This window comes from Leuciscus leuciscus, assembly GCF_965113295.1.
Source record: "Leuciscus leuciscus genome assembly, chromosome: 21".
In the NCBI taxonomy this organism is placed as follows: Eukaryota; Metazoa; Chordata; class Actinopteri; order Cypriniformes; family Leuciscidae; genus Leuciscus; species Leuciscus leuciscus.
The window spans coordinates 35,890,983-35,916,397 of record NC_138745.1 but is presented as its reverse complement, the minus strand read 5'-3'; the positions used below and the strand labels follow the sequence as shown (position 1 = coordinate 35,916,397).

At 36.9% G+C, this 25,415-nt stretch overlaps 1 protein-coding gene across 8 annotated transcripts in view; it reads left to right on the top strand.

The window, feature by feature from the left end:
• kcnma1b (potassium large conductance calcium-activated channel, subfamily M, alpha member 1b) overlaps positions 1-25,415 on the top strand; it is a 137,931-nt gene that overhangs the window by 105,166 nt on the left and 7,350 nt on the right. For 3 of the 8 annotated variants that reach the window (XM_082152387.1, XM_082152385.1, XM_082152392.1), the window contains exons 19-30: positions 1,298-1,471; positions 2,838-2,870; positions 4,989-5,082; positions 10,580-10,703; positions 11,630-11,854; positions 11,928-12,120; positions 13,017-13,130; positions 13,760-13,843; positions 14,988-15,118; positions 18,011-18,205; positions 18,708-18,826; positions 20,612-20,827. In XM_082152387.1, coding sequence (XP_082008513.1) covers positions 1,298-1,471; positions 2,838-2,870; positions 4,989-5,082; positions 10,580-10,703; positions 11,630-11,854; positions 11,928-12,120; positions 13,017-13,130; positions 13,760-13,843; positions 14,988-15,118; positions 18,011-18,205; positions 18,708-18,826; positions 20,612-20,827 — 1,702 coding nt within the window. The remainder of the gene's footprint in view (positions 1-1,297; positions 1,472-2,837; positions 2,871-4,988; positions 5,083-10,579; positions 10,704-11,629; positions 11,855-11,927; positions 12,121-13,016; positions 13,131-13,759; positions 13,844-14,987; positions 15,119-18,010; positions 18,206-18,707; positions 18,827-20,611; positions 20,828-25,415) is intronic. The other 5 variants (XM_082152386.1, XM_082152389.1, XM_082152388.1 and 2 more) reach the window with 5 other exon arrangements.

Sequence of the window (25,415 nt, the reverse complement as noted above, 5' to 3'; positions counted from 1 at the left end):
TTTTTGGGATCATTAAACCACAATTTTCCCCACAGCTGGCAAACAATGATTAAGATACATAACGGGAGAAAATGTACTCTCAAGAAATCGTACGTGTATTTACAAAGAGAAGTCTCTACCGAGGAGTTTTTTTGTTTTTCATCCCAAAATCACTGCACCGTCTGGCCTCATTATTGACCTTTTTGGCTTTTACCTCCACCTGAAACTTCTTAAAATACCAAAAAAAAAACTTTTTTAGTAACTGACACGTTTTCCCTTTTTCTCGCTGCCCTGGATCTGATCATTTCCTTCACCCTCTGATAGTGTTGTATTGTGAGTAATGACTGCCTTCATCTGTTAATGCAGATTGCTACTGTTAGCCTGCTGCATGTGTGAATGTAAAACTACATCTCCCATCAACCCACTGTCATCCATCATCAGCAGGAGACTGATCTACTTTTTACTTGTTCTAACAGGCTCCTAACAGTACTTGGGCTTTTCTGAGGATTATTCTGTTTTGAGTTTAGATTTAACCCAATATGTTTTTTTTTTTTTTTGTGATTTATGAGGTAAATGTGTTTTGTATTATTTAAAGGATCAGTTCACTTCAGAATGAAAATTTCCTAATAATTTACTCACCCCCACGTCATCCAAGATGTTCATGTCTTTCTTTCTTCAGTCGAAAATAAATTAAGGTTTTTGAATAAAACATTCAAGGGTTTTTCTCCATAATAGTGACTTCAACGGTTTAAAGGTCCAAATTGTATTTCCAGTGCAGCTTCAAAGTCTTTACATGATCCCAGTCGAAGAATAAGAGTCTTATCTAAACAAACCATCGGCCATTTTCTAAAAATATAATAATATATTTTATATAATATATTTTTTTTAATTTTTAATATATTAAAATATATATATATTCTGAAGTGAACTAATCCTTTAAGAGGTAAAAAATATTCCTGTATTTTAAATACCACGACAGGAGGCGTTACAGAGAGCTCCTTATCATTCACCTCCATGCATTTCCATGGTTCACCTGCATCTCAAAAATAGAATATTCCCAGGAATATAAAAAATAATTAAAAACAGAATTGAAACCTGTTAAGCTGATACCTTGTTGTTGAAAAACACAACAGATTTTACTCTGCAACAGAATTGTATATAACTTGATAACAAACATGATTTTCTGACGGTGTTCCTCAGGGCTCTGTACTTGGCCCGCTGTAGTTTCCAGATGTCCAGCTTCTGTTAGTGAAATAATTCTCCCATCCATTAACATGCTTCTCCTCCTCCTTTCCCCTCATCCACCCCATGACCCCAGACAAGAAGTCCAACTACAAGAGAATGCGTCTGGCATGTTGTGTAGCTTGCGGTGGGGCAGAACATGGCTGCTCGTGCATGTCAGACAGTGTGGCTAGTAACATGGAGGTTCTGCACCGTGGCTTCCCCCTCACTCCTGTGTCTCTGTATGATAACACGACCACTTTACACTCCTGTAAGTGAACGCCTTCCCAGGTGGCACTTGTGCCGAGTGCCTGTGTAGTCATCTGTGCCCGCCGCCTGTGTACTGTATGTGCCATCTGGCTGGTGCAGTGCCATGTTGTGGCATCTGATGTTGTGAAGCCCATACAGTATCTGTGTGGTAGACTTGGACTCCTGCATGCACTTTGTGTGAAATGTAATGATGCAGTTCAGTAGTTTTAGTTTTGTTATTCATTCAATCTTCATTTTAATGTTTTATTTTACATCCGGATATGTTTAGAACAAAGCAGTCTTTATCTCAATTATGTGCAGTTTATGCTCAGTTTTATGCTAATAATTTAGATTTGAATTACTAACACTTACAGTATAGGAAGATGGTTATATAGGAGAATTATACAGTATATGCTGGAAATACATGCAATATATATGTCATTTGTATGCACTGCCATTCAAAAAGTTATTTAAAAGAAGTCTCTTCTGCTCACCAAGGCTGAATTTATTTGATTAAAACAAAAAACAGTAATATTGTTTAATATTATGAAAATTTAAAAATATCTGTTTTCTATTTGAATATATTTAAAAATGTAAATTAATCTATTCATCAAAGAATCCTGAAAAAAAAATTTTTTTACAACATTGATAATAATAATAAACACGTCTTGAGCATCAAATCATCATATTATAATGATTTGTGAAGGATCATGTGACACTGAAGACACTGGAGTAATGATGCTGAAAATTCAGCTTTGATCACAGGAATAAATTACACTTTACTATATATTCACAAGCTATTTTAAATTGTAATAATATTTCACAATATTACTGTTTTTATTGTATTTTTAATCAGATAAATGCAGCCTTTGTGACCATTCGAGACTTATTTTAAAAACACAAAAAATTGGACCGATCCCCAACTTTTGAACGGCAGTGTAAATGAGGATGAAAGGATGGATGTGTAACAGCTACAGGTGTTAGCTGGTGTCCCAGCCGGATCAAGCTGGTTAGGCTGGTCTGGTTTGATGGTTTTAGGGGTATTTTGGGTGAGATGGTCAGGCTGGGAGACTAGCTAAACACCTCATTTAAATCATAGTAATAGTGTGCTAATGGTGGCTGGATAGTGTATTTCTTCTAAGTATGTGCATGATTTTAAGGCTAACAATTCCTTGATGAGTTTGTGTAGGTTTTCTTTTCCATGGTGCTTCACTTATTTGCTTTTATTCAACATGTTCATTTATAGACTATAGGTTTGTAGAGAAAACGCTCACGCTAGCGTCATTTATTTGATAGGCCTATTTCAGATTTTGTTACTGAAATGCTCACTGGTTCATCATTGCATTGCTCTGTGTCTTAACTTCACTTTTGTCTTTGCATTTTCTCAGCTAAAAGTAACTATAACGGATACATCAAATCAAGTAAGTCTTTCCCACATTTTTACTCATGTGTTTCTGAAACTGCTGTTTCTTCCTCACTTCCTTCATTCTTCTGCTCATGTCCAAACCTCAGTGTGCATTACTCATAAAAACATTTAATGCGACTTGTTCTGGTGTATAGCAGTCCAAAATAGTACATAAAGTCATACATAAATATGTGACAGACAAGCACGTGCTTAGAATAAAGAGGTATAGTTATCGTTCTTATCGGCCTTAAGTCTTTTGCTCATTGATAATATTTAGTGGATGTATGAAGTCAGTTCACACAGGCCGTAAGTGTCCAGATACTGTACTCTCAGGGTCTGTGTATCTCCAGTGATGCACCTGCGCTCATCCAGCACCAGATGGCGCTGCGAAACTGCAGTTCTGATTATGTGGAGTTATTACTTTATATATGGCGTATTCTTCACTGCTTTAGCTTTCATTTGTTTTCACTGTCTTCTGAAGTTTTTTGTGAAGTTTAGAATAATGCAGAATAATTCAGCTAGCTTTAGTTTGGGAATGTCACCACTATACCTGACAGATGTCGATAATAAATCAATAAATAATTAAATAAAAAAATTAAATAAAATGATATTTAATGATATATTTTTTTCATTTAAAAAATATTAAATAGCAAACAAAAATATTAGGTTTCAACTCAATTTGACAACAGCACATGTCTTTAATATTACAGTTGTTAGTCAAGATGACAGTAAAATAGCATTGGAAAATATATATATATATATGTATTTCTCATAAAAAATACTAAAGTTAAATGTTCACTATAAATTGAATAAATAATATTAAAATAAAATTTGAAGTAAAATTGAAATAAAAATAAACAACATTATATCAGTCACACGTTAGCAACAGTATAAAAATACCCAGTGAAATCCATGTTATTTTAATATCTAGATGTGGCTGATTCTCTCCACTGCCTGATAGTGAATGTTTCTTGTCCGACAGTAAACGATGAGCTCAATCCAACATTCCAGCCCCAGAATCCTAAAGCCACGCTAAACCGAGCTGCGAGCGCAGTGAGAACAGTGAGAGCGCCCCCTGCTGTCCGGGTGCCGTTAGTTAATAACCGTAAAGGGAGTGTGCTGTCACCCGCCGCCTCATACCTGCACAGACTCAGCCTGGCCAGCTCTCGAGACCTGTATCAGGCGGGCACAGGCACAGGCACAGGAGCCAGTCTGCATCGGGCCTGTAGTCTCCCTGTTAAATACAGATATCATTCCAGCTCCACCATCAGACTCCGTAAGACTCGGCCTGGCAGTGTGGCAAATGCATGTTTCTAACAGAGTTCAGAAATACTAAAACGCTCCTCTGTTGATTATTGGAAAAATATGTTTTTTCATTTACTGTGTTTTTGTAGGTTGTTTAGTAGAGCTAGGGGCAAAAATAAAACCAAAAACAAGTGAATCATATTTTAAGCCACTCAAAAGAAAGTATGTGGAACAGGATTATGATTGCATCTTAATAAAATTAATGAATATTTAATAAAAATGTATTGTAAAAATTAATAATAATAAATAAAAAACAGTGAATTCAGTTTTTATTTTATTTTATAAACTGCATGGTGCAAAAAGTTATAAGTGCATGTGAATTAAAAGCTAGACAGTGTTTTTTATATTTAAAAAAAAGAATACTTGCAAACCTAATAGTTTATAGTTAAAGCTAAACTAAAATAAAACTGTAATAGTTTTTAGGACATAATTAACTATTATTTAATTAAAAATGGGCTAAGCAATATTTATGGCAGGGTGCGTTTCCTTCACCAGTCATTGGCAGATAAGTTTAATGATGAGTTAGTTAATATTAGTGACAGTATATTATATTATAAATTAATATTAGACTCTAGTTGAAAGCTGTTTGTCCATTTATCAGGGCATATGCATTTAAAAAGAGAGTGAAATAATAATTTTAATGGATGCTACGTGTGGAACTAATGCTGGTAAAGGACTGTTAGTCAAACTTCCCACTCAAAACTCCCACTGTTTCTCTTTCCATGCTCTTCATCCCTTCGCTCTGTCTGATTGTGTGTTTCGGAGTGTGTTTTAATGGTTTGTTAATGAGCGAGTGTTGTGGCGTCTCAAACTGTCGCTGGTGTTTCAGTAGTTGAGGAGGAACAGCAGTCGGCTCTGTCGCCCAAGAAGAAACAGCGTAACGGAGGAATGAGAACGTCGCCCAATTGCTCGCCAAAAATCAGGTGAGAGCGCAAACGTGTCTCTTCAATAAGCAATATAGCATTATTACACTATAAAGCTATTATTAAACTTTATTTAACCAGGCAAGTCACTTAAAGGGATATTTCACCGCTGCAAAGATGAATGTGTATTTAAATTGGGTCATTTATGTAGTAGAAATGTGAAATTATTTTATAAGTTGGTGCCTTCTAGACGGAGAAAAGCCAGAAAATGTATTTTTGGCTCATGTGGATGAAAGACTACAACTCCCAGAATGCACTTGCTTCGCTGCCCTACGAGGCCACTCCCAAGCCACGCCTACCGGTTACAGAGGGCAGTATCGGGAGAAATGACACAGCTAGGCTACTAGTCGACTCGAAACTGAAGAGATGGCGTTTTATCGTGAGATCCCCCTATGGGCGGGTTGAAGACATGCGGAACGAGCTCCTCCTATTGGCTGGAGTCTCTCGCCTCTGGACAAAAGAGCCTCAGATGATGACGATAAATGACGATTTTTGCGTAATCTGAGTTTTTTTTTTCAGACACACAATACAGAAATCTCTGGTCTCAGGGGGACATGAGGGAGGGAAGCACGGTCATTCCAAAACACTACCGGGTTTCTACTGATACAAAGCTTAATGCTAATCGCTGAAGTATCCCTTTAAGAACAAGTTATGTTCAACGACAGCCTGGCAGGAGAATTAAGATCTCCTGGAGGACATACTAACATATTACAATACACACACACACACACACACATACATTCATTTAAAACATTCACAAGCTGTGATAAAAACACTCCCTAATAGTTTTTTAAATGCAGAGATTGAAATAAATGGCTAATTTTGTAGCACATTCCAATCATTTGGAGCGGCGAAACCAAAAGGAATTATCAAACGAATATGATTAGATGATCGACTATAAAGCATTGTGATGGTGAGATTTGCACAGATAAACACTCTTCTCATACTGTATATTTCAGAAAATGTCAGTCTAGTTCTTGCTCGTGTGTGTGTGCGCTAGTGTGAGTGTGTTTTGGAGGTGGCAGGGCATCTCTATCCTCTCACAAAACGACACCAGTGACTCCAGCCAATCACAGTTCAGGATCAGTCTCTGTGGCCTCAGGCTGTAGTTCTGCTGCCGAATCCCCCCCGAGTCTCACCCGCACTTAGAGCTGTCCGACACGACGCCTGCTTTTAACTCCCAGAACCTGCCTTTTATCCTGTCCGTCAGAATCACAGATCCATCTATTGATTCTGACGGATGAAAGAGCCGCTATTGAATTAATAAAAGCCATTAATATGCAATGAGAATAATATCTTCTGAATACTTTATCAAGACACCAGACAGGAATGAATCATATTATATGGACTGTAATTGACAACAAGTGGGATTTAGAGGGAAATAAATCACCAAATAATGAATCATATTTATATTAATCATATATATATATAAAAATGTATGATTAATCTAATTATATGATTTATTATTTGGTGATTTATTAATTATAGAGTTATTAAACGAACATTTCATATAAATGTAACAGTTAACAAAATGGATTTACTGATTCATTTTGTGTCTCCGTTTATAGACGACATGCTTTTTTCTGTATGTCCTATTTAATATAAATTTTGTCAGCTAGTTTTAGGATTTTGTTGAAATTTTAGTCTAGTTTTAGTCAATGAAAACGTAGTCATATTTTTTGTCTTTCTGCATAATGGTTAAATTGCTAACGATAATTTTTCTCAAAATTATAATCCCATCGATTGTTGTCATTTGAGAAATGTGTTTACATTTCATCAGAATTATTGTTATTATTATTATTAATTATTATTTTCCGTATGTCCTATTTAATATTAATTTTGTCAGCTAGTTTTAATCGACCAAAATTTTTGTCTAGTTTTAGTCACAAAAACTTGTGTTTACATTTCATCAGAATTATTGCACTTTCATATATAAGCACAAATCTAGAGGATGTCAACTCATACGCATGGTTTATTTTACCTCATCAAGTTTCCTGATTTTTTGTCATAAATTAACACATTAACGACATTTCTCTAAAAAATGTAAACGGTGAAATTTCTTAGTTATTCCAATAATTCGAAATTACATTCACACGTAAATTAACGTATTGTGTAATAAAATACTAGCAGATTAAAACAGCTCTGATAAAAAAAAAAAGTAAATATCATCTGATATTATGTCTAAAAACACATTTAAATGACTTTTTGTTCAGCCTTTTTAGCGTGACTGCAGTTGAACTACTTTAAATAATGATTAGCATTATCAAAACTACTTGTGTAGCGTAATGTTCACATTCCAGACTGCAGAAAAGCGCTGACTGAAACGAGTTTCACAGCTCATCTGAGACGAGTGTGTGTGTGTCGTATGGGCATGTAACACAGAAACAGCAGGATAACCGTTTCAGGCTAGCTTTATACGAGGCGTTTGATCGTCTGCACAGTTCTGCTGTAGCCTCGGGGCTCTCAGAAAACACGTGTGTGTGTGTGTGTGTGTGTGTGTGTGTGTGTGTGTGTGTATCAGCTGTGGTTAGAGCAGGCCCGGGTGAATTAGTAATGAAGAGCAGATTGAATCGAGCTCTTTAGAAAGCATGTTAGTGTCAGGTTATATGAGGGAAGAGAGACTCTCTCAGGACACCGATGCTTTTCATAGCCTGGAGAACATCAGGGTTTGAGCTCAGCCAATGGACACACATTCATGATAAACAATGCAAAATAACCTAAATATTCTCTCATCTAGTATTTCTGCAATACCCCTCAATCTGAGGCCAGTGTCCTGGTTATATTATCACTATACATTATCAGTTTTATTTGCTTTATTTATCGTATAAAGCAAACATACACACACACACACACATATATATATATATACTGTATGTATATACACACAGATTAAGTAAGACTCACAACATTATCTACAAAATTATATACACCTCATTTTGAGGCCAGTATCGTAGTTATATTATCATTATGTATTTTGATACAGTAACAAAATCCAAAATTCCAATAAGTTATATACAAAATCATATTTTTAAATTTAATTTATATATAAAAAAAAATGCTGCAATATATAATATATATATTATATGTATTGCAACAATAAAACCATTCCAGGAAGTTCTATAAAAAAGTAAATAATTAAAAAAATATTTTGATTTTTATATGTGTGTGTGTGTATTTTTTTAAGCATTTCAGCAGCAAAATCATTCCAGAAATTTATATACAAAGTTATATAATTGTAAAAATATTTTGTTTTGTTTTTTCAACAGTATATTATATATATATATATATATAATATTATATACTGTTGGAAAAACATAAATAAATACAACATATTTTTTTCATTTATATAATTTTGCATATACATATCTGGAATGATTTTGCCGCTATATATAGCTATATATATAGCAGCAGCAAAATCATTCCAGAAAATGAAATACAAACTTATATAATTATACAATAAAAAAAAATTGTATTTATTTATTGCTATTAGACTCCCCACTACACTTAAAAAAACTTGTAAATAAAATAAAGTTGTACATAAAAGATTTACAAGAAAATGCTATCAAAATTGTATAAATTTCACATATAATTCAACGTGTCACTTGCCACTCCTTTGTAATCATTTGTGATATTTATTAGCAATTTCTGAAAAATTTTCAAAGTAGATCCCACACAGGGGGAACACATGTTCAGTAACTTAGTGACATTATTATTCTTCATAAATCTCAGTGATCTAAAAATCACTCCACTTTATTTAGTTTTATGTTTAAAGGATTTCTCCAGGATGTTTATGCAATTTACATTATATTTATTATCTTCGTTTTTCATGATAATCCCAAATGATGTTTCGTATCACCCTGTATTTGAGTGTGTTTGTGTCAGGTCTTCTCCATGTGCAGCTACAGGACCCGACTGAGACACACTCACTGTTGTCTGGCCACTATGAGCAGATCAGCCAGCTATCGACTTTCTGCTGGCGAGGATCGTGTAAATGTGTTCAGCATTGACAAATCAAGCCCTGGAGAGTATCGGATAGAGCGAGCGAGGCGGTTTGTTGAAACATTAAACGTTGTTTCGCTGCGAGAGATTGAGTCTTTATGAATCTGCTGTCAGTGAAGGTCTGATGGAGTCGAGTCTGATGTCACGTCTGATAACACTCATCTCGACTCTTCAGATGACAGCGGCTCACATTCATCAGAACCAAAACATGTCCAGGTCACGTTACGCTCTTACATCAGAAAATCTCCTGTATCTTTTAAATGAAGAAAATGAAGCTTATGTTTAGAACCATTAAAATTGTTGTCACGGTCAAGACGAGGCGAAGCCGATCCATAAGCAACTTAGAGAGAGAATAATCCAACAACACCAGAAATAAATGAAACTGAGGGCATTATAAAGGCCGACACAACTAGCTAAGGGTCAAAAACAAGGAACAGGTGTGTGAAATCAGTGAAAAAGTAACCATGACAACCAATGATAAACGTGCTAGAAACAGTGAAACACAGGAAATAATGAAGGCAAACTAAAAGTCCTCGAACATGAAAACACCACTGAACAATTGTTCTGCTTTGTGAAATTATTTTCATAAGAAGCTCATTTTGTAACTTTTTTAAATGAGAAAATAAAATCTAAATGACTTAACAAAATTGTTACTGTTGTTACCAAGGTAAATGATTGGTTTAGTAACATTAGTGATAAAATCATTTTCATAATTTTTTTTGTTATATAACAATAATACTATAAATGTATTATATTGATAAATTTAATACAAAAAAACTATACATTAATTTATAATTAAAAAAAAAGTTATATATATATATCATTGTTTATAATATTGTAATATAATTGTAATTGGGAAAAGGAATATGAATTCATTTTTGAGAGGTTAATTGTCATAAAATAATGTGATAATGCAAAAAATATATATATAATTTTAGGTATGCAAAATATATTAAAAAATATATATATTATTATTATTTTTAAACATGACTCATGTTCTTGACAGATTTTTGTTTATATGACCCCTTGAATGGACATCAGGACAGGGGAAGTGTGTGTTTGTGGTGTGGCACAGGTTGCCCGCGGTGTGGCGTCTCTGACCGTGTGGTTTCGCTGTCACGGTGGGCATCACATGTGATGGACAGAGAGCTGGAGGAAGAGAAGAGAGCCGTCTACAGCTCTGACTCTAATGGCCTGATGATGGAGGGGAGACAGACTGAAAATAAAGTCACATCAGCCAGCTGTGTCTGACATCTGCTGAAACCTTCACCTCTTTAATGTGCAAATCAAACGTCCCTGAGACTCCCTGTTCTCCATCATGTCCTGTAACACGAGCCGTGCTTCCCAGGGTCCAATGCATTCTCCTCAAATGTAGGATTTATAAAGGCTAAAGCGTGTCATTGGTCTTGTTACAAAGGGAACCGGAACATGAATTTGGTCAAGATGTAGATGTAGGTGTTTTAACTTCTCAATGTTTTTTGTGGTTTGTTTATTTCAGGCATGACCCGTTGCTGGTCCCAGGACACGATCAGATGGAAACAATGGATGAGAACATAAAGAAATATGATTCTACAGGAATGTTTCACTGGTGTCCATCAAAAGACATCGAGAAGGTCCTCCTGGTGAGACAATCAGGACTTTACAAAACAGAATTGAGTGAAATCACATTTCAGAACAGCAGAACCACTACTTTTTCCAATATTTAGATGTCAGACGAGCGTTATAGTATCATATTTTATATAATATTTTATTTATTAATATTTTAAATTAGAACATTTTTTGTATATACATTTTTTTATGTTTTAGTTTAGTTATTTTTAATTTTAGTTTAAGTAATTTTAGTACTTTAACCTAAACTAAATGGAAATTAGATATGCTACTTTAATCTAGGCAGCTAACTGAAATATTATATGACTTAATGTAAGTTTGAATCATTTTATAGTGTTTTTGTCAGTTTCAAGAAAAACATGCATATTCAGTTTTTATAATTTTTTATTTGTTTTAGTTTAGTTATTTTCAAATGATTTACAAATGTTGCCTTACCAACAAACTGAAATATTTACTCAAAGTATAACTTAAAGTAAGTTTTAACAATTTGATTGTGTTTTTGTCAGTTTAATTACTTTTTTTAATGAAAAATATGCATATTCATTTTTCCCCCCATTTTTTTTTCAGTTATTTTTAGTGTTATTGATTTTAGTTCTTCAACAAACTAAATGAAAATTACAAATGTTGCCTTGTCAACTAACTGAAATATTTACTCAAAGTATAACTTAAAGTTATAAGTTTTAATAATTTTGAGTTTTTTTGTCTATTTATTTTTTATTTCAGTTTTCAGTTTTCAACTAAATGAAAATGAGAAATGTTGCTTTGGCAGTTTGCTGAAAGTATAACTGAAAGTTTTTAATATTTTATTTTATTTTATTTAACATTTATATTATTTAAATTAACCTAAATGTTTTTTCAGTAGTTTTGGTTATCAACACGGTGTCAGACTAGAGTTCGTGAGGTCAGTCATCACTCATATTTGTGTGTTCTTCTCTCTCAGACTCGGAGCGAGGCAGCGATGACCGTTTTGAGTGGTCACGTGGTGGTTTGTATATTCGGGGACGTGAAGTCGGCCCTGATTGGTCTGCGTAACCTGGTGATGCCTCTGAGAGCCAGTAACTTCCATTATCATGAGCTGAAGCCCATCGTGTTCGTGGGGTCTCTGGAGTACCTGAAGAGAGAGTGGGAGACGCTACACAACTTCCCCAAAGTCTCCATCTTACCGGTGAGTGGCGTCTCTCTCTGTAAACCAGTGATGGCGTACAGCGGCGTGTTTCTGATGCCTGTCACTCGTTCAGGGCACTCCGCTGAGCCGGGCCGATCTGAGAGCCGTCAACATCAACTTGTGTGACATGTGCGTCATCCTGTCAGCCAATCAGAACAATATCGACGACGCCTCTCTGCAGGATAAGGAATGTATTCTGGCGTCTCTCAACATCAAGTCTATGCTGTTCGATGACAGTATTGGACTTCTGCAGGCCAACTCTCAAGGTAACGGCGGGACCGGCCCGTCAGAACAATGCAATGCGGAACATATGTCTTGTTTTCCATTACATATGTTTAATAAAATAGAATTACTTGAGATATTGAGATTTAAGATAGTGAGTTTATGCTTAAAACAAGACCACATATCTGACAGTGGGATTGGATTCAAAGGGAAAACAAGATCATTTGTTCTTATTTTAAGCATAAATTCACTTCATTTTCAGACTTAATATCTGAAAGTGCCCCTGTTATGCTACTTTAAAGGTTCCTAATGTTGTTTTGGAGTCTCCAACAACATGTTTGCATGCATTTAAGGTCTAAAACACTTTAATTTTCTCATAATAATCATTGCAGCATCAGCTCTTTTCTCACAGTGTCTGAAACGCTTCGTCTGCAGATTCAGTCTCTCTAAACCCCGCCTCTCTGAGAGATGCTCTGCTCTGATTGGTCAGATGGCTCAGTCTGCTGTGATTGGTCAGAAACCAAACGCTCATTATCATATCTGAATCTCAGCTCTTGATCACAGTGATACGAACAGTGACGATGGCGTGGGTTTAACCGTATCAATCTCAGAAAACAGCGTCTTCTCGACACGAACAACACGAACCAAACTCTTCCAGTCTCAGATACACTACAGTGTTTGAGGGCGGAGCTAAGAGATGCTGTTCAGCCAATCAAGACCACAGGCTGGCATTATACAAATTAGTTACAAACCTATGTAGATTCAGCAGGAAGTGAGACTGAATTACTGACGACTCGTTTCAGTTCAGAATCACTTCTTTCTTTTAGGAGACAATAACTTTATCAGAACAAAACAGTGAAAGCCAAACAGACAGTCAGAAAGGAGTGGAATGGTTTTGTTTGTAACTGATAGTTGCTCTTCTGTCGTGTTCCTGCTCCAGGTTTCACTCCTCCCGGAATGGATCGCTCCTCTCCGGAGAACAGTCCCGTTCACGGACTGGTACGACAGGCGTCCATAACCACAGGAGCAAACATTCCCATCATCACTGAGCTCGGTGAGACTCGCAAAAATATGAACTGTTTTTAACATTGATAATAATCATAAATGTTTCTTGAGCAGCAAATCATCATATTAGAGTGATTTGTGAAGGATCATGTGACACTGAAGACTGGAGTAATGATGCTGAAAATTCAGCTTTGATCACAGGAATAAATTACACTTTACTATATATTCACATAGAAAAAACTTATTCTAAATAGTAATAGTATTTCACAATATTACTGTTTATTTTATTTTAGATCAAATAAATGCAGCATGCTTCAAAAAACTCATCTGTAACACTTTACCATAACATTAACTAACAATGAGCAAAACATTTGTAACAGTATCTATTAATCCATTAAATAATATAACCAGGTAAAACTTTTAATTTCACTAATGTATCAGTAAATGTTGGAATTAACATTACCTAAGATTAATAAATGCTTTAGAAGTATTTTTCAGTTGTTAGATCATGTTTACTAATGTTAACAAATGGAACCTGGGAAAAAGTTGCACTTGGCTGTGTAAAATGGCTGTTTTAGTAACTGGTGGTTGTGGTAAGTTGCTAGACGTCATGTTGAAGCTAGTTTCTGGGTTTCTGGTGACTAGCTGCTATGGTAACTGGTTGTTTTATGCTGATAGCTAAAACAGACAAGTTGCTGCCCCTGGTTTCTCTGAGCCAGGACAAGAGCAGCGGAAACAACATCCCAATGATAACTGAGCTGGGTAAGACCCGCTGACGGGCGCTCACCGGAAACACAAGCTTCATTTCTCACCCTTTAGACTTTATTCCTTTGGTTCTGTCAGTGCTTCAGTTTTCTTTTCATGCACTCTGTTGCTTTATGAGGGTGTTTTTGCATGAGCGCCGTGTGTGACTGTCGCATGCTGTGAGTCCTGTGTGGTTTTGTGTGGTGAGACGCTGGTCCTTCCTGTCAAACTGCTGATCAACTGTCTTTAATAAAGTAATCCGTCACTCCGTTTCTGAGTCTCAGACTGGAAACACACGAGTTCAGGGTCCAAAATGAACTTCCTGCCACTTCTGCCAATGAATTGACAATATTTTCTGGCAATAAATGTTTTTTACTGACCATGAAACTGCATTTTGCATTATTTTTATTATATATATCAAATATAGACTTGTTTTATCAGACTCATCCATTAATACACATCATAACATCATGTTGCTTCAAGAAGGTCTGGATAAAAAGTAGAACATTTAGACTTTATTGTTCTTCTATGCTGTTATTCTTACCATTTAACTTCTAATAAAGTTTTATTACATTTACCAGCCTTACTTTTATTACACTTACCTGGTCCATTTCATTTCCTCACCAAAACCTGTTTTACTCACATTTTTCAAATTGATTTTATTTATTTAAATCAACTAAAAGGCAGTTCAATAAATGCAAATAAAAAATAACTGTATTAAATTTAATCTAAAATTTCTGACTTAAATTGTGACTGGAAAAGTAATGAGAATTCGTATTTGGGGGGATTGTCATAAAAAAAATATATAATACAAAAAAGTCCTAAAATGGTCCATCTTTGTGCAATATGTATTTTAAATGTGTTTTTTATTTTAGTTTAATTTTGTGGTGAAACATACTTATTTTGGGCAGGTTTCATCAGAAGTTCTGAAGGTGTGGAGACAAACATTAACTAGACAGGATTCATTTAAAAAAAAATTTTTTGGCTGTTCTTCTAATAAAGTTCTTATTAAATCTAGCAGCCACTGCACTGATAAAAGTTACTCCAAAAAGTGTTCATTTTTGACCCTGTGTTGTCCTGTTATTTCCTGTGAATATTCTTTAATCCTCAATTAAATACAGTAATTGCGTTCCTAACAATCAGTGTGTGTGTGTGTCTGCAGTGAACGACTCAAACGTCCAGTTTCTGGACCAGGATGATGACGACGACCCCGACACAGAGCTGTATCTCACACAACCCTTCGCCTGTGGAACGGCGTTTGCCGTCAGTGTGTTGGATTCATTAATGAGTGCTGTAAGTCTCACTGAAAACTCTGTCCTGCGTCTTTAAAGGGATAGTTCACCCAAAAATGAAAATTAGCCCATGATTTACTCACCCTGAAGCCATCCTAGGTGTGTATGACATTCTTCTTTCAGACGAATACAATCAGAGTTATATTAAAAAATGCCCTGGCTCTTCCAAGCTTTATAATGGCAGTGAATGGCTGTTTCTGTTTTGAAGTCCATAAAAGTGCGTCTATCCATCATAAAAGTGCATCTATCCATGATAAAAGTGCATCTATCCATCATAAAAGTGCATCCATCCATGATAAAAGTGCATCCATCCATCATAAAAGTGCATCCACCCATCCTAAAAGTGCATCTATCCATCATCAAAGTGCATCTATCCATCATAAAAGTGCATCTATCCATCATAAAAGTGCATCTTTCCATCATAAAAGTGCATCTATCATCATAAAAGTGCATCCATCCATGATAAAAGTGCATCCATCCATCATAAAAGTGCATCCATCCATGATAAAAGTGCATCCATCCATGATAAAAGTGCATCCATCCATCATAAAAGTGCATCCATCCATCATAAAAGTGCATCTATCCATCATAAAAGTGCATCTATCCATCATAAAAGTGCATTTATCCATCATAAAAGTGCATCTATCCATCATAAAAGTGCAGTATTAAGTTATAAGATTGTATTCGTCTGAAAGAAGAATGTCATATACACCTAGGATGACCTGGGGATGAGTAAATCATGGGCTAATTTTCATTTTTGGGTGAACTATCCCTTTAACCCTCTGAGGTCTGAGCTGTTTTCTGGGCCCTGGATGTGTTCTGACATGCTCTGACATTTGTGCTTATTTCTGTTACTTGTGACATTTTCATGGCTAAAGTCTAATTACACTGTATTCAGCACAAACTCTGCTACAATAATATATCAGCAGCATGTATGTAAAAGTTTGTAGTTTTGAGATAATGACATTTATGCGTGGTTTGTGAAAATACCAAAAAAAATTGTCACTGAAATAAGGCCATGAAACCCATACTGATTATTTCTTCACAAGACTTTTGAAAATTGTATGACGTAGCCTAGAATATTTGCTCCAAAACTATGTGAAAATCACCCTGACTGCTCATTCAGATAAGACAATATATTGATTTAAAATTTCTAAGACGTGTTTTGTGTGACAAAGCCATATTCGAAGAGGCGTGATCATCTCATGAATATGTAAGCTTTTCACACCTGAGAAAGACAAAGACACTCCCCTAACTGCCCTATTAGGAGCTATCAGGCCCTGTCATTCAGAGCAACCTTGCACAAAGAATGAGGAGATTTAAAAAAGAATGGCTTTTAGATTGTTTGGATTTATTTACAACACAACATAATCCAAAAATACAAATGACAAAAGAGCACATTGAAAACAATGATCCAAAGACAGAGACCTTTGTGCCATTCCTAAAAACATTGTACATACCTTTCATTTCCAAGGTGTTTGATTTTCACTTTACCATGTTCATGTACAGAGACTCATGTGAATGTTGAAGTCAGCAGGACTCAGTTGCATCTGGTCACTGAAAGAAAAGAAAAAAAGTGAACATACTGGTATCAAGAGAAACTAGGCCTGCACGATTTTGGGAATACATTTTAGATTTTTCTGGTTAAAATTGCTTTTTAAAATTCACAGAATACACACACACACACACACACACACACACACACACACACACACACAAATGTTTCCAACAATATATACTGTAATATGATGAACACCATGTTTGTTGTGCCTTGTAGGCATAAGCTATGTGCAGTACTGCATAAAATAATGATAACAATAACCTATAGCAGCCTATAAATCTTCCAAAAGATTTCAGTAACAATGCTAGAGAAAAATATATTGATTATCATATGTTACTTCAAATGTTTCCATTCGTTATGATGATATGAAATGAGATAATAGTAAAAACATAAAGCCTAATGTTTGGTGCATTTTTCCTTTCAAACGCGATCGCGCTCCAAAATATGATACATTCAAACCCACAGCGCGCTCCAAAATATGATAGCCTACATTCAAACGCGATCGCGCTCCAAAATATTAAACATTATGGTTATACATATCTATGTTTGAGCAGATATCCACAAACAGTATTTAACAGTAAACACGGGTCTAAATAGTATAATATTCACCATATATCTAGCAACAGTTCAACTCTAATGTGAAGTTTATGCAACAATACCATAAACTAATAAGTAAGAATTTCTTACCTTACATCTTTCTTGTCTTCAAATCGCGTTCTTCTTCTTCTGATGTAAATCCAATGTAAGCTCACAGCGTGTCTTCCAAACTCGACGAAAAGCAGAGACTTGTGAAGTGTTTTGGTGTTTTGTGTTTGAGGTAACGAGGGCGTTCGCGTCCCATGTGGAGATTTGCATGTGAATCACTTTTGCGCGAGTGGGCGTGTCGAATTAAAAGTAATTAGCAAGCGTTTGAGATACTGGACATCCTGTTGGTTTTATACAAATTACTTAAACAGAGAATATTTGTTTTCAGTTTGAATCCGATCATTTAAAAGTACACACTTAAATGTGTATAAAGGCATATGGCTCATAAATGTGTGACAAGTATTCGCTGAGTTTTGTTTCAGTTTATAGACGTGGAGAGGCAGAACGCACACCCTGTTTATTTTCTTTATTTTACAAAAGCACAATGTTTTGATTTGATTGTAAGTGGACACATACAAAAGTAGAAATATCACAGATTCTTTTTTTATATTTCTTTTTTCTGTATGACCATAAATGACGGAGTAAGTTAAGTTTATTGTACTACAATGTGAAGAAAATCCAGCAAAACGCGGGGGCGCGTTTGCCGACCTCAGAGGGTTAATGCTTCCGTATGTGTTTCGCTCTCAGACGTACTTCAATGATAATATCCTGACTCTGATCCGGACGCTGGTGACGGGAGGCGCCACACCGGAGCTGGAGGGTTTGCTGGCGGAGGAGAACGCTCTGAGAGGAGGTTACAGCACTCCTCAAACTCTGGCCAACCGAGACCGGTGCCGGGTCGCTCAGCTGGCGCTCTATGACGGACCCTTCGCTGACCTGGGGGTGAGACGCCTTCTGGTTATTCATGTTTATGTGACATGCAGAGTCTCAGAACAGGGTTTGAACACACATCAAATGCCAGTAGCCATGTTTCCATATAAACATAACATTTTAAATAAATTATATTTTATATAAATTATAAAGATAAAATTTTCTTTTTCTATTTTCCTCAGCTTTTAATAATGTGTTGTAAATCGTATGTATTTGTTTATTTTTGTTATTTTTATGTACAGCACATTGGTACCCATTGTGGTTTTTGAAAGTGCTCTAGAAATAAAGTTGAGCTCCAAAAATACATACGTATACGCTTAACTGAGGTGGATCATTTTCTATCCAATCAGAAGACAAACGGTTAATAAAAACACATTTATCGAATAAATCCCTCGACATGCAACACGAAATTCGCGTCAGAGGATGTGATTGGATGTTTGGAGGCTTGATGTTAAAGCTGTTCCTCTCTCAGTTTAGTAGCAGCATATGATGTTTGTGTGTGTTTGTTTCTCAGGATGGCGGCTGTTACGGGGATCTATTCTGTAAAGCATTAAAGACGTACAACATGTTGTGTTTTGGGATCTACCGGTTAAGAGACGCACACCTGGGATCACCCAGTCAGTGCACCAAACGGTGAGGGAACACAAGTCAATTTGGTTTGTATGTAATATTTAAACCTTTTTTTGCGTTTTTGAAAGAGTCCCTTTTATTTGATCTAAAACAGTAATATTGTGAAATATTACAATTTAAAACATCTGTTCTCTATGTGAATATATAGTAAAGTGTAATTTATTCCAGTGATCAAAGTCAATACTTCAGTCTTCAGTGTCACATGATCCTTCAGAAATCATTCTAATATGATGATTTGATGCTCAAGAAACATTTATGATTATTATCAGTGTTGAAAACAGTTCTGCTGCTTTATATTTTTGTGTTTTTCAGGATTCTTTGATGAATAGAGAGTCCAAAAGAACAGCATTTATTTGAGGAACACTTTATCTTGATGGTCTCCTGTAGATATTGTGTTATCCACAGGTGTGTTCACGCTTGGCATGTTTGGTTGGATAAAAACGAACTCTTCTGTGATTGGTCTGTTAGTGCGGCACGAGTAAACGCTGCCGTCTGAACCCTGGAGCGCACAAGCGGACCGAGACGCTGGAAACATGGGTCTCAGTTCGCTTCCAAACCAACTCTGGTGCGGTTTGACTGAATCTGAACACAACACACACCAAAGACACGTGAACAGACCAAAAGCAGGACATGATGTCACAAGATGTGACCCTAAATAGAACAGAATAGACTGTTTTTCTCGTCATAATCATGATGTTCATCATGAGGCATCAGAACTGTGTGTGTGTGTGTGTGTGTGTGTGTGTGTGATGGAGGGATTCCTGCCGCTGTTTTGACTTGTTTACACACTTTATAAACTCTTCACAAGTTCTCAGCTGGTCAAAATACCATCATATATGTAGGCTACACACACACACAACGAGCGCATTTATCCCAGAACACACCATTGTTTTGGATGCAACACGTAATAAAAACCGACCAATCAGGTTGTGAACATATCCCTATGCCTCAGGTTCAGTGTTAAAATGCCAATGTGAACGCTAAGCGGACCAGGACTAAATATTTTGTCTGGACCAAACGAGCCAAGCGAACTGAACACACTCTATAAGTACCGCTGAAGCTTCATGTCCACTAACTCAGAGACTGTTTGGGTTCAGATTAGGAGAATAAGTTCAACAGAATGTCTGAAGGGGACCATCAAAATAATGTTAGAAACAGATTTTTTATAACAATGTAAAATAAACTTTTGATCAATTTAATGCTTCCTTGCTGAATAAAAGTATTAATTTCTTTCAAAACTTTTGCTTATATGTGACCCTGGATCACGTGACCAGTCTCGAGTCGCACGGGTATATCTGAGGCAATAGCCAACAATACAGTGTATGGGGCAAAATTACAGATTTTTCTTTTATGCCAAAAAAATCATTAGGATATTAAGTAAAGATCATGTTCCATGAAGATATTTAGTACATTTCCTACCGTAAATATATAAAACATTTATTTGAGTGAATGCAGCACAATCACCAACATAAATGTAGAACTTTAAAGGAGATTTTCTCAATGTTTTGATTTTTTTGCCTCAGATTCCAGATTTTCAATAGTTGTATCTCGACCAAATATTGTCCTATCCTAACAAACCACACATCAGTGGAAAGCTTATTTATTCAGCTTTCATATGATGTATACATCTCAATTGCAAAAAATTGACCCATGTGACTGGTTTTGTGGTCCAGGGTCACGTATAAGCAAGTTTGCTTTTCTTCAGTAGATTCCTGTCTTCACTCACTCGTTCGCTGTCGGCTGGAAGTATTGGCAGTGGTGTGTGACCGTTTGTCTCTCTCGTCACAGATACGTGATCACGAACCCTCCGTACGACTTTGAGCTGGTGCCTACAGATCTGATCTTCTGCCTGATGCAATTCGACCACAACGCCGGCCAGACCCGCGCCAACCTGTCCACCAACTCCACCAACTTCCCCAGCAAGAAGAGCCCGTCGGGCCAGTCCATCCCATCCTCCACTCGACCGGGCCGGAGCCGGAGCCGGGACCAGCGGGACAAACAGAAGTACGTTCCTCTGTAAGCGTTCGAGCTGTGCCTGTTTGAGCGTGTGACGTCACGGACTCATCATCACACGGTTCGGTATATCGAAACGCAAATGACGGACTTTATTTTTTTACTTCAGACGTATCAAATGTTTACTTAGCATTCTAGATGTTGCATCTGTGTAAAGCACCGGCCACCGTTTACACGAGAAACTTGTGGGATGATTAGTATGTCTTTCACGGGTAACACTGTGTCGGGTCGATTCATCAGTTTAACCACTCTGCACTTTAACTGCACTTTAACCCTCGACTCTCACGACACCGGACCTGACGAGTGAACGCATCACGCCTTCGTGCTTCTACATCCTAATGTTCCTGTCTCAGACTACCGTACAGTGGGCTCCAAACGGCTGGCGCTTCTTAATTAATTATACATTACATTGAAATATTACAAGTCAATAAAAACAATTATATTCATTTTTTTATTTAATAAATAATATTTAAAAAAATTATCAGAAAAATTGCAGTTAAAATTTAATTGAACTTTGCAATTTGCGATTTATTTTTTAACAATTGTGATTTATTTTTCATGTATTTCTGCAATAGAGAAAAATCGGTATAATTCATAGATAAAAAAATTAATTAACAATATATATTTGAAATTTTAAAAATATCAAACAAATGCACCAAATATGAAGGACGACAAATGAAAAACGACAAATAAACAACATATTTTAATTGGAAAAAAAATCAATGAAGTCAATAAATCATAAATAATATCTATAATTTTCAGGGATTTTTTTTAATAAACGTTTGCAATTTAATAATTTTTTCACCAAATTTAGATTCAAAACAGAAACGATGTCAAACAAACATTTCATGGATTCGTGCAATAGAGAAAAATCTGTTTAATTCAAATAAATTACAGATCCATAAAATAAATGAACAATAGATATTACAAATATAAAGGTTGACGAGTGAAAAATGACTAATAAAGTCTACATATCTTAATTGATTTTTTTGGGGGGGGATTATTGACCTCTAAATATTGCCGAATCTGAAATATTATTCAAAAATGTACGATTTTCTCAGATGTTTGGACTCACTGTATTCATACATTAATATACTGTATGTGCTCATAAAGAATGTTAGTATTTTTCAAATGCTTTTCTGTTGGATTCACTGCCTTCTTGAGACGACGGATGACAGAATGAGAGTATAATCACATGATCAGCCTTGACAGAAACGCATAGCATACGCATGAAGACGTGCATTTACGTGTCGCTGTGTGTGAAACATGCGCTTTTGGGCAAAACGTCACTCATGTTTCCTGACCAGGTTTTACAGTCGGGTTAGTGACAGGTTAAGTGTGATCTAAAAACCCGACCTGAACCTGACGGACACACACTGAGGAATGATTCCATTGGTTGGGCAGATCTCGGACGTCTCGCGATGGGAAATCGAGCGTTATTCCCGGGATGTGGGTTTAAAGCTCACGCTCAGATGTTTCTGTGCTATTAAGACAAATGTTTTATCTTCCACTTTTCAATATTTCTAAGGCTGTTAAACACTTGTGGACTGAACTTGATGTCCAGTTTGGTTGGTACAACCTAATCTATAAGAATGCTGCGATGTCGGAGGAGTTTTTGTAAAGACGCAAGCGGGACGTTTGTTTGCTTTCTCTGTTTAATTCACGTTCATTGCTATAGTAACATGCTCACACCAAAGTTTTGATTCTCTCAATATCAAGTGTAAGAGATTTTTCTTATATATGATTATAATGAACTAGTGTATGCCACATCTTAAACATAATAATAAAAAAAAAAAAAATTCTGTATTAATGATGTGAAGTCTTTGCTTTTAAAACACTCAGAGCCTCAGTGACATTAAATGATCTTTAACGCAAGCACAAGTGCAGTTTTTAAACACATGCATATATATATACAGTACAGGCCAAAAGTTTGGACACATTACTATTTTTAATGTTTTTGAAAGAAGTTTCTTCTGCTCATCAAGCCTGCGTTTATTTGATCAAAAATACAGAAAAAAACAGTAATATTGTGAAATATTATTACAACTTAAAATAATAGTTTTCTATTTGAATATACTTTAAAAAATAATTTATTTCTGTGATCAAAGCTGAATTTTCAGGATCATTACTCCAGTCTATCACATGATCCTTTAGAAATCATTCTAATATTCTGATTTATTATGAGTGTTGGACACAGTTCTGCTGCCTAATATATTTGATGAATAAAAGGTTAAAAAGAACTGCATTTATAAAAAAAAAAAAAAAAATTCTAATAATATAAATCTTCTTTCCTATCACTTTTTATCAATGTAACACATCCTTGCTGAATAAAAGTATTGATTTATTTCAAAAAAAGAAAGAAAAAAAATTACTGACCCCAAATGACTGACCAGTAGTGGATATTGCTGTTACAAAAGATTTCTATTTTTACAACATTTGCTTCTTTTTTTACTTAAAAAAAAAAAAATTATTCATCAAAGTATCCTAAAAAAGTATCACAGGTTATGAAAAAATATTAGGCAGCAGAACTGTTTCCAACTTTGATAATGAATCATCATATTAGAATGATTTCTAAAGGATCATGTGATAGACTGGAATAATGATCCTGAAAATTCAGCTTTGCATTACAGAAATAAATTATTTTTTAAAGTATATTCAAATAGAAAACGTACTCGGTTACTAACGTAACCTCGGTTCTCTCTAGAAGAGGGAACGAGTACTGCGTAAGATATCTTACGCTAGGGGAAAATCCTTTTTCCGCGAGATATTGAAGCCAAAAATTATCCTTAATTTTGTAATAATGCAAAACGCGTTGCAGCAGCAATGCAGACATAGGCGAGACAGCTCGCGCGCCTATTGGCTGCTCTGCGGCAACTGCAGCAGCCTATCGAGCGAGGCCTGGCGTGACGTCAGACCCAATCAGGGCACTTCGCGCCCGCTGCGTCACGTCCCGCCGAAATGGGCGTGGTCTAGGCCTATAAATATCGCTCGCAGGCAGCTATTATCTGGTTTTTCATCATCGAAGCAACCAGAGCGTGTGCATGCACGGCAAGATACGCAGTACTCGTTCCCTCTTCTAGAGAGAACCGAGGTTACGTTAGTAACCGAGTACGTTCTCTTACGAGAGGTCTCTCGTACTGCGTAAGATATCTTACGCTAGGGGACCCAGTGTAAAACGCCGTGCGTGCTGAGATCTGACACCAAAGACCCAAGGGCGAAAGCCCGGGGTACATATAGTGCACAAACACTCAGTGAACTCACAGAGAGTCCGGGAAGAAGGAGGGGTGCAGCCTCACTTTTCCACATAAAGTAGCGTCGAAGGGACGCAAATTTCATCATACAGACAGGGCGGGGTACGGCCTGAACAGATGGGGAAAAAATGTGGGTCTTACACAGTTTGCCCAGCTTTAAACTGTCGAAAATTGAGCTGTGCTCAGTAAACGCAGCATTCTGAGCTGAACGCATCAGGTCAGATAATACTGGTAGTCTAGACCGACAGCAGCCTGGCCTGCAGGGCGGGAACCTCTAGGTTATAAAACCTTATAAATGTAGACGGGGAGGCCCAGCCTGCCGCCATACAAATATCTTGCAAGGCAATCCCACTCGACCAAGCCCACGAAGAGGCCATGCCTCTTGTGGAATGCGCTCTGACACCCAAAGGGCACTGCATGCCCTTGGAGGCGTATGCCAGCGCTATAGCATCAACTATCCATCTGGATAGGCTCTGTTTCGACGCGGCTAGTCCCTTAGAACGTCCGCTAAACGAAACAAAGAGCTGTTCCGTCTGTCTGAAAACAGACGAGCGAGACACATAAGCTCGTAATGCCCTGACTGGGCAAAGGAGGCTCGCGTCTCTTTCCTCATCAGGGACCGGTAGGGCTGACAGAGAGATAATCTGCGCCCTAAACGGTGTGTTGAGGGATTTTGGAACATAACCGTGCTTAGGTTTGAGTATAACTTTTGAGTCATTGGGCCCAAACTCCATGCACGCCGCGCTCACAGAGAGCGCGTGCAGATCCCCTATGCGCTTCACTGAAGCGAGAGCCAGCAAAAACACCGTTTTGAAAGACAGGTGTTTCAAATCGATTGACTGTAAAGGCTCAAATGGCGCACCTTTCATGGCTTCCAGAACCGTAGAAAGGTCCCATACGGGGACTGAGGGAGGTCTGGGAGGATTCAGTCTCTTAGCTCCTTTAAGGAAGCGGATGACTAAATCGTTCCTTCCTATTGACTGACCAAGCGTTGTTTCTGAGAACGCTGCTATAGCCGCCACATAAACTTTGAGCGTGGAGGGGGCCCTGCCCCCATCCAACAGCTCTTGTAGGAAGGAAAGCACCTCCGTCACATCACAATTTGTGGGTGACACACCACGGGCTGTGCACCAGCCCGAAAACACTGACCATTTCGAAGAATAGAGTCGTCTTGTAGACGGAGCTCTAGCCTGCGTGATCGTGTTTAATACTCCTTTAGGGAGTCCAACATGTACCCGTTGATGGCCCAGACATGAAGGGACCATAGATCCGGGTGAGGATGCCAGATCGAGCCGCGGGCCTGTGAGAGGAGATCTCTCCTCACTGGT